A 13,554-nucleotide genomic window follows, 5' to 3' on the forward strand; every position below is an offset into this window, starting at 1 on the left:
AATGGTTTCAGGTAATGAAATTTGAGGGACAAAAATATGGAGAGTAAGTGGTTAAAATTAGGAAAACTACTGTTAGTATTTTTAAAAAGAAAAGAGAATAAATAATGATACAAAGAACCTAGAGAAAACATTAGCACTTTATTGAATCTTTTATTCTTAAGATTTTTTAATTGTTAAAAAAAGCTATACACATAACAAATATGTGCCACCCATAATTTTATCCAAGTGTTTAAAGTAACTTATAGGAAACCACCCTTAGCTCTCCAGTTCAAGTTTCCCCCACCCTTAGCTGTCCAATTCAAGGGAACCAGGGTTAACTGTTAGTAAACTTCTTACAGAATTTTTTCCTGCATGTATCTACCCACAGACCCTTTATGATACCAAAAATGACCATATTATATTCTACATCTTTCTTTTTGAACTTAATTATGGGTCAGAAATGTCTTTCCAGGTCAGTTCATTTACTTTGTATATCAGCATACTATTTTATAGAATGGAGGCATTATCATTTATGTAATTATTTACTTACTGAAGAACATTTAGGTAGTTTCATATTTTCTGCCCTTTTAGAAAATCTTTATACATATATGTATAATGCTCAGTCCATTATTTCTTTTTTTTAAAAGATTTTATTTATTCATTTGAGACACAGAAATACAGACAGAGAGAGCATGAGCAGGGGGAGAGGCAGAGGCAGAGGGAGAATCAGGCTCCCCACTGAGCCAGGAGCCTGATGTGGGGCTTGATCCCAGGACACTGGGATCATGACCTGAGCTGAAGGCAGATGCTTAACCATCTGAGTGACCCAGGTGCCCCTCAGTCCATTATTTCTGTAGGCCAGATTCTTAGGTGTCAGACTCCAAATCACCTTCCCAAAAAGACTGTACTGGTTTTGACTACAACTGTTTTCCTCACAACTCTACATAGTGTTATTTTTTTTTTTAATTTGGCCTATTTTAAAAATTGTTTTAATTTGTATTTTCTTTTTATTAATGATCCTGAACATTTTTTTATATCATGCTTTGGACATTTATATTTCTTCTGCTAATTGCCAGATAAAATTATTTTCCTATTTTTCCACTAGACAATTCTTCTTGTTTTGTAGAAGCTCTTTGTATATTGGATGTGTTTATTTTCTCCTCCTAGCCTGTCATTTGTCTTTTAACTTTGTTTATGGTCTCTTTCCTTGCAGAGCAGGAATTTAAATTTTTTCATGTGTAGTTAAATGTGTCCACCTTTTCCTGTGTGAGTCCTTGGGTTTTTGCCTTGCCTAGGAAAGCCTTTCGACCCTAAGTCTATAAAAACCATCTATCTCTATAGGTATGGTGTGTTACCATTCTGTTATTCTGTTATTTCTCAATCCACATGGAATTGATTTAACTCTGATTCCAATAAAATAATAAAACAAATCTTAGGTAGAAATTTTGTTCAAATACTTATAGAATATTAAAACAGGGGGTGCAATAAAAAGCCGAGGTTTAAAAAGAAAAAAAACAATTCAGACAAACCTGATTTCCTTTCTTGATAAAAATAACTAAATTAGTGGGTAAGGGAAGGCAAGGTATGCAATAAATTTAGCCCTTTGACATACATTGTCTCCATAAATCTTTCATAAAAAATTAATTCAAATTGGCTTTGAGATGAACACTGTCAACTGAATTGAAAACCGCCTGATGGACCATAAACAACAGAAATAATAATAGCATTGATGTATCCAGCCGTAGGGAGGAAGAAACAGATGCCACACTAAGATCAGTGATAGATCTAGATTCACAGCGCTTTTATAGTAATGATCTAGAAGGAAGGAAGAAAAATGATATCATCATTAATCTAACACGTGTCACTAAATTGAAAAGTGTGCTCCACACATTTGGAAGCATTATAATAGAAGATTGTTGTGAAGGACAGAAACACAGTGGGATATCCAAGGAAGAATTGACTTTGAGCCAAATCCAAGGCCATTCTTCTATCCACATACCAGTTAGTTCAGTCAAATCACACTATGGTGACCACTTTGCAACTGACTAGAGACAAATTCATTCAGTTCAAGATAGCAGAAAGAGCAAACACTGCACAAGCAGGGCAGTTAGGGATACTCGGGAGAAGGGAGAGGGAGCGGGGATGTGGGCATAGAAGATGTGGGAATACAAAGTGTCCAACAGCTATAACTCCTACTCCCGTGAGCCACCAGCATGGCCGAAGCCATGAAAGATGCTCTAAAACCTGCCAGCATCCGAACATTGTGATAGACAAAGTGAACAAAACGCAAGCCAGTAATGTTAATTAAAGGTGACCGAACTGGTTTAGATGGGACAGTCAGAGAAGTCTAATAAAGTGTTAACATTAAATTCACATAATATTTTAACGTTTACAAAAACGCTTCCCCATAGTCTCATTGGATTAATACCCTGAGACAGTCAGGAAAAGCAGGATTAATGGATCCATCTTCCTCCTGAAGCTAAGCAGGATCAAGAAAACTGTCAAAGATTACAGAGTCATTCTGCAGAGGACCTGCTATTTCTACCACACCTACTCATGCCTTTTAAAGCAATTCACAGAGAAGTGCAATCAGGATTGGGCATAGGTAAAAATCATAATCCACAAACTTCGTTTCAAAAGAAAAGCCGACTGTATCTTCATGAGATAAGGACTTTCCACAGACACTGAATACACTACATGCGTTCTTTGGCCTTAAATCTGCATACCTTCCTTCCTTCCTTCCTTCCTTCTTCCTTTCCTTCCTTCCTTCCTTATTTCTTCCTTTTTGCCCCCCCATGATCCTTGTTCTCAAAAACAATGGGAATATGGGAAGCGACTCAAGGGAGTAAGAATGTTTAAGTATGTGGATTACAAAACAGTCTTTCTGGGAAAATCTCGTCTTCTCCTCCATAATGCAATGTGAGATTTTTTTTTTTTTTTGTAAGTACCTAAGGCCAGGAGGTTCTTAAATCACTTTTGGGGTTAACTTGAATGTCCCCATGCCACCCACATAGTAATATCCATTCTCCACATGGGCAGTGCTTGACCATAGACATACAGACTAGTTAGTCTGCCAACATGGTTGTTTACAAATGATGGCCCCCTTCAGGTAGTCTAAATGAAACATTTCATCAAAAGAATGTTATTTTTATGTTAAGGCACTTTTGTCATGATGCCCTGCAGCTGTTGGTTTCCTTTTTTATAATACTTGCTTACCATTGTGTAAATACAGCACAAATGTGTGTGTGAGTGTGTCTGTGTGTGTGTGTGTATTTCCAAGTGAATAACTCAATCAGTATAGTTTTCAGCCAAATACATTACTAGAAAAGCCCAGTTAATGTTTCTTAAACATAAGTTACATTGATTATGTACAACAATACTGCATTGCTAGAGTAGATCAAATGACCTCATCAAAAATGTTTGAGAAGGTGTCAAACTTATCCATGTTAAATTTCAAAATTTAACTGTGAAAAGCTCTCTAGCTAACCATCTGTTTATCTAGTTCCTCCTATACATAATCAAATTTCTTTCAAACAGAAACTCTTACATTGACAGAGTAAATGAGTCCAAATATTTGGCTTAATCGATTTTCACTTTAATGAATCAAATAAATCTCTCAACTGAAGTAAAGTTTACATTTGTCTGTTTGATCTACAGTATTTTTGAAGGCTATTCATAATATTTTGTACACTATTGAAAGCATATCTACTTTTATTTGTATTACAAGCAGGTGGCCTGTGTATATAATCGTAGATGAGAAATGTTCTTAATTGGGATGTTATCTCAAAGTTTTACTGGATTTTAATTGTATTTTTAAAAGGGATCAAAACTTGTGAAAATACACTTCAGAAGCATTTTAATTCATGAAAGTGTTAGGTATCCATAATTCTACTGTATGCATTAAATTTGAGGGAAATGATTTGGCTTCAGATGATATTTCAAGCTCAGAAAGCCTAAATAAGACATTCTGAAAGCCTGTGTGATGAGAAGACTATTAAACAGAGAAAGCAAAGGGCTATTGAGAAAAGTGGGGAAGATTATTTACTAATGTTGATTGGTAAAATTCGATGAATTATTAGGAGAATTAATATTTCAACACACCATCATCTCCCATTAGTCTCCTTTCTACCATATATGGTAAGTAGTATCCACAGAAAGCAAAAGAAGAGAACTGTTTTTACTGAAAATACCCACACTTGAAAAAGAAATCTTTTGGGGATTAAACTACCTCAATAGTATTCAGCACTTGGGTTTCACTAGTCAATTAATTCCCGAGAGCCCTGAGGTATTTATAAAGTTACAGTATCTTTTGCATAAAATGACTAATTAAAACCCTGATTTAGAAATCAAGCTGTGGTTATTTTCTTCTTTCAAATTATGTATTTATGACAAATTAAGGAATTATATTTTATCATGTCTTTAGAATAAGAACTATATCTGCCTCTGTAAAACCTATGTGTGTGTAAATATAACATACAAACTTCTATTTACAAATAACTAGCTTCCAGGAGTGTGTCTGACAACTTTTAATGACCATAAATTTCCGGCTCACGTTTTGTAATCGTAGTCAGTTTATCACTGAAATAATTTTGGAGGCGTAAAATAAAGTGTCTCATACTTGAATATTTCATATTCAGCATTTAAGTATCATTGTCATCCACCTCGTTATTCTCCTTATTGCCAGGAGATGGCGCTGTGGGTTTTAAATCGCGGCGCTAAAATCCCAACGCCAAATACTGCCGTGTTTCTTAATTGGTGGACACAAGACAAGCCTTAAAATTGTTCACCTTTTTTCGTGAGAACAATTTTTCTTTTAAAAATGTTTTCCAACGTTCGATGAAGATATGGTTCCAGGGAGGAAACACATGTAACACGAATAAGCATATCAGCGTTTAGGGAGTGCAACTGAATGCAGGAGTATGCCCCAGGTAACCAAGAAGGGAGTGAACTCTTCAGAAACTCTTCTCTAGTCTTCCTCTATCTCCATCTGTATATCCCCTCCTTCTCTGGGGTCTCTGCAGTGATAGGCAAGCGCCAAGTTTTTACGCTTGCCTTCCCGCGTCCCTCCCCTTAAGAGTCCCCATAATCGGAAAGCCCCCTCGGGAGGCAAATGAGCCCTTGGTGGCGGGCTAGGGACCCTCCCTGCGTGCCCATGTGGGGCGCACAATTGTGCTGAAAAAAAAGCTGATTCTCCCGGTTCTCTGAGGGTTTCTCTTCTACGTCTGTTCCAACAGTCTTGAGGGTCAACCTCTTTTCTTTAGAATAAAGAAAAGGAAAATCTTCCCGAAAGAACTTTAGATCAACAGGTTTCAACTTTTCCACGGTCGAAGTCCTTGGAATTGTCAAGCACTTCTGAGCAATTGCAGCGCTGGGGCCCTTGGCGCGCTGCCAAGAATGTTCCAGCTCCCATGGACCCAGCACCCCCGCTGCCCTTTTCATTAGCCCCGGCAATCCCCGAGACACACGTGGAACCACAGTGTGGCTCTGCAAGTGAGCTGTGTAGGACCTGGCGAAGAGGATGAGAAGATACAACAAAACGACACCGGAACACTTGAATGGAGGAGCTCGATGGGCTTGAATCTTTCCGCCGCGGATTGGATCCCGCTCTCCCAAACGCCGCGAGGTGCAGGACGATCAACCTCAGCTGTGCAGACTTCAAGCTGACCCAAGTGCCACCAGACAGCACTGGGCGGGCGAAGGGCAAGGGGAGGCAAATGAATCTTCAAGGTCAGCGTGCCTCTGACTGGCGCTGGGGGCACGCCCTGCTTCCGCGTGTCGACCACCTTCCGGGAGGGCTCCGAGACAGCACACCGCCCCCCTGCCCACACCCCCAACCCCCCCACCCGCCCCCCACCCGCCGGCAGCCTCCCTGGAGGGAGCCGCGCTGGGTTCTCTGCTGTTCCGGCCACTTGCGACCTTCCAGGCAGGACTCCTCCGGGCCAGCGCAGCCCGAGAGGGTTCCCATCACTCCTCAGGAAATTTGCTCTTGCCGAGCAGCTCCCAAGCGAAAGTTCATGTCATTCTTGCCAAACTTTGCTTTTACTTTTTAGAGTGTTCTCTCTCACACACAGGACAATTTTCCCCTTTAGAAAACACACAGAGATATCCAAATCCCAGCGCTCAGGGGTTCTCCTAACTTTTTAAATCTAGATAAGTAAACTGTTTATTAGGGCTATAGAAATAACAAAAACTCCTGGATTGGCTCTTTAAAAGCAGGTTAGATTGTGTTCTGTTGTTATTTTATTTAGGTTCCTATTTCAAATCTCAAGCAAATACTAATAAAGATGATCATTAAGAAATTTAATTATGACCTAAAAAATTAGTTTGGTCCGAAGTTCAAGGCTCTAACTCGACTGCGGTGATGATTGCTGAATATTCTAGAGTCCTTTCAAAGCTGTAGGTATGTTCCCTCCTGCTGTAACAAAACTGTGTTCATCTTTGCACAACATGCTCTGGCGTCTGTAAATTTGGTATCCAGCACTCGCAGAGAATGCTTCCTGTCCGGATGTGTTGTGGACAATGAGCCTGGCAGAGCCAACCTGGGCAGCACCAAAGGCGCCCTACTGGGTGTGTGGTGGAGGACGCGTGCCTGCCCTTCCCGCCCGCGGAGGGGCCTGAGACACCTCCTCCCTGCTGCGGGTGGAGGAGACCTGTCCCTCAATTGCTTTGGTAACTCACAGTGACCGTCTCTGAAACTGCACAGAGTCCGAGTATTTCCCTTCCTATGCATCATTCTCAAGGGGTTATCTGTGGGTCAAGAGTTTTCACCACGGGTTAATTTCCTACCCTTTCTTTTCCCCCCGGCAGCCAGAAGGTGTTTAGTTTGGTTTGTTCACTGCTACCTTTCTAAGTTCCTAGTTGCTGCCGGAGGCCGGGCCCTTTCCCAGCTTCTTGCCGGAATAAAGTTCAAGCACAGTTATCCAGAGCTCCTGCGGGCAAAGGGCAGTAAGTGAGCAGCTGACGCCAGTCCTTTGCGGGTGGAAACCAGGCGGTATGATCCCACTCAAGTGAAGAGAGGGAGCCTAGGCGGTGACTTAGGGTGGCGACGATTAAACCAGGTAACGAGACACCAGGCAGATGTGTTTTCATTGCCTTGTAAGATAAATGCAGTGTTAAGTGCCTGACAACTTCCCAGAAGCAATCAGCAAAAGTTTATGAGTGCGTAAACCTCAAAGACCGTTCCCCGACGGTTGTTACAAGGCCCACATTTAGAGCTTCTATAAATTCTCCCACAGTTTCCCAAAGCTAAGTTTCCAGTGACTATTAAGCAGCCACCTCCTCCGGGGAGACCGGGGGGATTTTCTTGAACCACCAAAGAGAGAGGTTTTGGGCTCCTACTGAGTGAAATAAAGTTGCGCAAAAGTTTGTTCCAGAAGTTTGGATGGCCAGGGAGAGCAGGGGGGTGGAAGAGAGGAGTGGAGGTGGGGTCGGGGAAGGGCCACGAAGTGCTCTCCGGTGCTGAGTACGTGGCAGCGGCGAAGGACCAGGGTCCGAGGGTCCGAGGGTCCGAGGTCTAGCCAGGGCAGCCTTTGGTGGGGCTCCGGCTCGGCCATTTCGGCCCGGCGGGGCACGGCCCTTTTTTGGCGGCCGGTAACTAAGCCCGAGCTCCTACCGGACCCGGGCATGCTCGATTCTTCGCCCATCTAGTGCCCACTGAGGGGCCATCAGCAAAGCTGGCGTCGCGCGGAAAGTGCGGGCCCACTACATAGGCAGGGTGGCTGGAGAAACCGTGTCAGACATCCGGGGACGTGTCGCCAGTCTGGCCAGAGTCACGACGGTGCTAGCCTCAGTCCTTCGGTAAGTGGCCAGAGAACTTGGTAAGTGACTGTCTGGCACACAAGACTCACCTATGTTTATAGAGAACCTTTGTTTATGATCCCAGTGAAAACAAAGCTGCTAATTGAAAAACAGTAACAGGAGCGTGTCTTTAGCTTCCTAAAGGGAGAGGTTAACAGCTGCGAGCGCCAGGGGAGGGAGAATGGGAGGGAAGTGGTGAGCGAGAGGCCGCCCTGCACGTAAACGTGCTTTTAAGTCCCCAGTGAGACACGTGGGACGGCTCAAGCCTTCCAGAACCACCGGCCTGGGTCCTAAGCTGGATCGCTTCCCGCAGCCCGCTAGCTTTTCCCTCAATCTTTGGATTCCAGTAAATCTGAAGGCGCGAAAGTAACCGACGACTGTGTAGTATTGCTGTCCCCATGAGACTGAATCTCAGGCAATTATTTTGGAAAGATACCGCTGAGCCCCTTTTCATTCTTTCCAGGTGAAAATGCAGACGCCCCTGTGTCGTCCTCGCCCCTCCTTTATCAAATAAGGCGCCCAACTGTTCTGATATTACCATTCAAAAACAGGTTCTGTGGCGAACCTCATTTGTGAATCTATTACAGAGATTAATAGATTATTTCTCCTTTTTCAACTAATTCTCAGTGGGGAAATTTAACCATATGGTAAGGAGAGAATTAGAATTTCATCACATTAGAGCAAAATGTAATGAAAAGAGTCCAACACCTGGGGCCAACTCTGAAAGCCACAATTAAAAGGTTTTTAATGAAACCAGAGAAACCAAAAATTTCATAGGCTTCAGTAATTCTGCCACATAAGAAAGATTTATTGGAGGTGTTGGGAAATATTGTTTTTACTTGTGTCACAAGGATGAAAACCAGCCGCTAAATACCAGGCGCTGCCAGATCGAACTCAGGAGCGAGAAGACCGCGAGCACCATTTCCCATCCGGAGAGGAGCACTTGTTTTCCCAGCCCTCCAAGAACAACCGAGGCACGTCCAGAGTTCCCTGAATGGCTTCCTAGCTGTCGGTTATGTTTCCGGGTAAATAAATACGTACAAATGCCCCACTTGGTGTGTGAGAGGATTTGACTCCTGGTGGAGTTGGCCATTCTGCAACAACTGGATTTTAATCTTGAGGAAAGTTTGAGAAATCAGTTTCTTCCCGTTTAGGAAATCATATGCTTCATAATCACCATCGCCGTCGCAGTTATTTGGAGACCACTGCAAAAGCACCCCTTCCCTTTTTTTTTTTTTTAATCTAATGGGCTGCATAATCAAGTTGCTCTCCATTTTCTTTTTTTTTTTTTTTTCCCCAATCCGGATAGGAAATGGGCAGTGGGCGTGCGGGTGGAAATTAGGCAGTGTGTTCGAGGGGGACGACTGCTTTGCTCTCTTCCTAGCTGAGAATCTTGGGTGAATTTGGGGCAAGGCAGCGGGACACTACTTCCCCCCGAAACTCCCATCACCAAATCCAGATCAGAGTCATTCTACGAACAGGGGTGGAGTATAATTCTCGCCCGCAAGGGTAATTTAGCACAAGATGAGACAGCAGTGGCGAGGGAAGGGACGTGGGGGTGGGGTGCGGCGGATGGGGGGCGTCTGCTTTCCCCGGGACTCCCAGGCTTTGCCGCCGATCTACAATTTGCTGAAGGAGCAAAGAACATCCTCGGCTCTAAGTAGGGCTTTTAGTGTGCTCATTGATGAGTGAAAGTCGCCACACATGTCAAGCTAAAGGCAGTTGTTGGGTTACTAACAGGACCCAGCGCCTTGCAAACATATGCGCTAAGCTGTGTATACAGATGGCACGCAGAATAATGGAGCAGGCGCCTTTTATAAAGCTCTAGCTGCTGCCTGTCTTCAGACCTGGGAAATGAAACTATTCAGACTCGCGGCCAGATAGCGCCTGCGATTGTTTGTTACCGTTTTAATCCTATTAATTAAAACGTTAACCTGATTGGGTAGAAAGCGCTGTCCCAACAGGCGAGTCTTCTTCATAATAACCTACTCAGAGATAATGATGTAAAAGACTCCCCCGTCTGTGGCGGCGGCTGGTTGATGGGTCCGGAAATCTCTTGAAGGTGAATCCAAGCAAGATAAACGGTGCGGAGAGGCGGCGCGGGGCTGGGCTCAGAGCGGCGGCGGCAGCGGCGGCGGCTCCACTCCCTCCGCGCCCACCCTCCCACCATGCGGGGCCGCGGCCCATGGTGAGCCCCAGCAGCCAGCACCATCGGCTGGAGACGAAGAAGAAGAAGAAGAGGAGGCGGAGAGCGCGGGGGAAGGCGAAAAAGAAAAAGAAGGGGAGAGGGCTGCCAGCAGCACCGGGACCGACGCGCGCACCAGCCCAGGAACCCGGCTCCGGCGCGTCTGCGGCGCCGCCTGACTCCCTAGCCGAGGCGGCGGCGGCCGGCGCGGCGGGCCGGGGCTGCGCGCCGGCGCCGGACCATGGAGCGCGGGCTGCACCTCGGCGCGGCCGCCGCGGGCGAAGACGACCTCTTTCTGCACAAGAGCCTGAGCGCCTCCACCGCCAAGCGCTTGGAGGCGGCTTTCCGCTCCACGCCCCCGGGCATGGACCTGTCCCTGGCGCCGCCGCCCCGGGAGCGCCCGGCGTCGTCCTCCTCGTCGCCCCTGGGCTGCTTCGAGCCGGCTGACCCCGAGGGGGCAGGGCTGCTGCTGCCACCGCCTGGGGGAGGCGGCGGCGGCGGCGGCGGCGGCGCGGGAGGCGGCGGCGGCGGGGTGGGCGTCCCCGGGCTGCTCGTGGGCTCTGCCGGCGTTGGGGGCGACCCTAGCCTGAGCAGTCTGCCGGCTGGGGCCGCCCTGTGCCTCAAATACGGCGAGAGTGCGAGCCGGGGATCGGTGGCCGAGAGCAGCGGCGGCGAGCAGAGCCCCGACGACGACAGCGACGGCCGCTGCGAGCTGGTGCTGCGGGCCGGAGGCGGCGACCCGCGGGCCTCCCCGGGCGCAGGAGGCGGAGGCGCCAAGGCGACCGAGGGCTGCTCCAACGCCCACCTCCACGGCGGCGCCAGCGCCCCCCCGGGGGGCCCCGGCGGCAGCAGCGGCGGGGGTAGCAGCAGCGGCGGCGGCGGTGGCGGCGGCGGCAGCAGCAGCAAGAAATCCAAAGAGCAGAAGGCGCTGCGGCTCAACATCAACGCCCGGGAGCGCCGGCGGATGCACGACCTGAACGACGCGCTGGACGAGCTGCGCGCGGTCATCCCCTATGCGCACAGCCCCTCGGTGCGGAAGCTCTCCAAGATCGCCACGCTGCTGCTCGCCAAGAACTACATCCTCATGCAGGCGCAGGCCCTGGAGGAGATGCGGCGCCTCGTCGCCTACCTCAACCAGGGCCAGGCCATCTCGGCCGCCTCGCTGCCCAGCTCCGCGGCCGCGGCGGCCGCGGCCGCTGCCCTGCACCCGGCGCTCGGCGCCTACGAGCAGGCTGCCGGCTACCCGTTCAGCGCTGGGCTGCCCCCGGCCGCCTCCTGTCCGGAGAAGTGCGCCCTGTTTAACAGCGTCTCCTCCAGCCTCTGCAAACAGTGCACGGAGAAGCCTTAAACACACCCCACGGAAAACACAAGACCGACCCAAAAGCTAGAGGAAAGTGAAAAGCTGCCCCCCCACCCCTTTTATTTTGGCCCTCTCTTGTTGTGAAACACTTGCAAAGCAAACAAAGCAGAGGCGAGAACTGAGGAGAAGTATCAGAGACAAATGGGACTTTGAGCCTTGACATCCCCAGAATCTCGGTCTTTGGGGTGGGGAGGGAGGGAGGAGGGAGGTGGAGTTGGGATGAAGTGTGGATGTTTTTTTCTCAGAAAAGTGGCAACTTTGGTGGCAGCCTAGACCGCAGGGAAGCCTAAAAAATAAGTTGGGATGTAGTCGCTCGGTTATGAAGCGTGGAGAGTATTTATTCAATGGCAAAATACTAATCTTACTAATAATCGTGAATTTGGCTAGTGCTGAGGGGCAGAGGAGTCGTCCGGGGTTGGGTGGCTTGTGGGACGGATTATTCATTCAGACAAATCAGAAAGGGCACTTGAAAATAAATTTTGATTCTGAGCCAGGAGAAAAACTTGAAATGTAGACTTATTTAAGTGGGGGGAAAAAACCAGAAAGAGACACATTGCTATGAAAAGACTTGTATTTTTTATTGTCTCTGAACTTTAATCCTGTGAAAATGCTCAAAAGTTTTGGCAAGAGTGATATAAAAAAAAAAAACTGTGGCTGAAAGAATTGCATTTAAAAATATTTATGTGCACCTTGTTACTTTTCACTCTGCAATGATGTATTAGCAATTCATGGTATTTATTTGTTATTCTTCAATGACCCTTCCACATCAACAATATTTATCATGTGTTAAGGTCATGGGTCTTATGTGCAGATTTTTTTAATGCCTCTAAAATTCTGTTTTATAGATTAACTTATTATACTGTGTGCCAAGTGTTTAAAAGGTTTATTTGCCAACAAGTATGAAGAGACATATTGATGTATCTGAGCTGCTTAGGTTTATCAAAGGTCATCTGGATATTTTCAGTTGCATCATCCCTGTATTTAAATTGAGCTTTAATAAATTGCTTCAGTCCAAAAATTACAGGAAAGGTGTATTCTTAATTGATGAATGAATTGATCTCTTTTTTTGAAAGGGGACTCCTTTGCATTCTAAAAGGGAAAGACATCACAGCAATAGATCCTATAAGTAAGAACATGCTAAGCAAATATTTTTCCAGGCTGTGCTGTGCATTTTTAAAAGGTCTAATTTAATTGCTTTTAATATATATGTACATATATAAGTTATTTTAACTGTGGAGAATTATTTAAGTTAAAAGACTGGTTTGATTTGCCTATGGTGTGAAATCCTTTGTTATTTTTCTAAAAAAATAAAATTTAAAAAGAAATAAAATAAAACTAAGGAAGAGCAAGAAGCTATTTACCCAAAGTGAGCTTTCAGTTTTAGTTTGCATGGCTATTTGCCTGCCTTTCTATCCTATGAAAATCAAGAAAACCTTTTTTAAAAATGGAGTCCTGCTATTTTCCACTCCTTGCAGATAATACAAATTCAGTTTGTCAGGTTGGATGGCGAGTTGGGAGCTATGATGGATTCTACTGGCGGGTTTTGGATGTGTAAAGAATGATATATATATTAAATAGGTCAATCAGACTATGACAGCTATGTACGACCATTTGTATGTGTATCTATGTCAGAAAGAATCTTTATTAAAATATTTTGATCAAACATTTTATTATGCTGTGCTTTGTGGAAGGAGCAATCACCTCTCTTCTGTGTTACTCTTTGCTTGAAAGGTAACAAAAAAGAAAGGAGTTTCAGAGAAGGTGGAACTTAAATTTTGGCAGGGATACACAATTAAGAGTAGCCCCAGTTCACTTGTTTACTTGTTAATAGGGTGATGGCTGGGCCTGGTCACTGGAGGAGAGATAAATGGGGTCACTGGTGAGACCCAGAGGAGATCCAGAGCTCCTATCTGCTGGAATGAACTTTGAAGGCCATGCTGCCCCTGAAATTCTTTTTCCCACTTGTATGATGGCATTGTTAACCATACCAGGGCCCATCAAAGACGGTAAAGGTTTTTGAAGACTTTTAATCCAAATTGATATCTCCAACTGCCTGAAAGCCAAGGAAAAGAGATGGAGTTGGATTCTCTGAGAATGGATTTTATTGTGGCTTCCCACTTTTTTTGTAACAAGAGAATCAACCAGGCTTAATTATAAGTGTAAACAATGCCCATAGAGATTTTCAAAACTCACTAGTGTGGCTTGTTAATGAGATTTTTAGGGACTATATGGG

The 13,554-nt window shown here is 45.6% G+C and overlaps 1 protein-coding gene across 1 annotated transcript; it reads left to right on the top strand.

Moving 5' to 3' along the window:
• Positions 1–10,075: 10,075 nt before the first annotated feature.
• BHLHE22 (basic helix-loop-helix family member e22) lies at positions 10,076–12,978 on the top strand. Its single transcript, XM_025870565.2, has one exon. It carries the CDS (start codon positions 10,203–10,205, stop codon positions 11,307–11,309), a length of 1,107 nt encoding a protein of 368 aa, XP_025726350.1. The 5' UTR covers positions 10,076–10,202; the 3' UTR covers positions 11,310–12,978.
• Positions 12,979–13,554: the final 576 nt, after the last annotated feature.

This window comes from Callorhinus ursinus, unplaced genomic scaffold, assembly GCF_003265705.2.
Source record: "Callorhinus ursinus isolate GAN/ISIS: 27379988/994484 unplaced genomic scaffold, GSC_fseal_2.0 scaffold5, whole genome shotgun sequence".
Taxonomy (NCBI): Eukaryota; Metazoa; Chordata; class Mammalia; order Carnivora; family Otariidae; genus Callorhinus; species Callorhinus ursinus.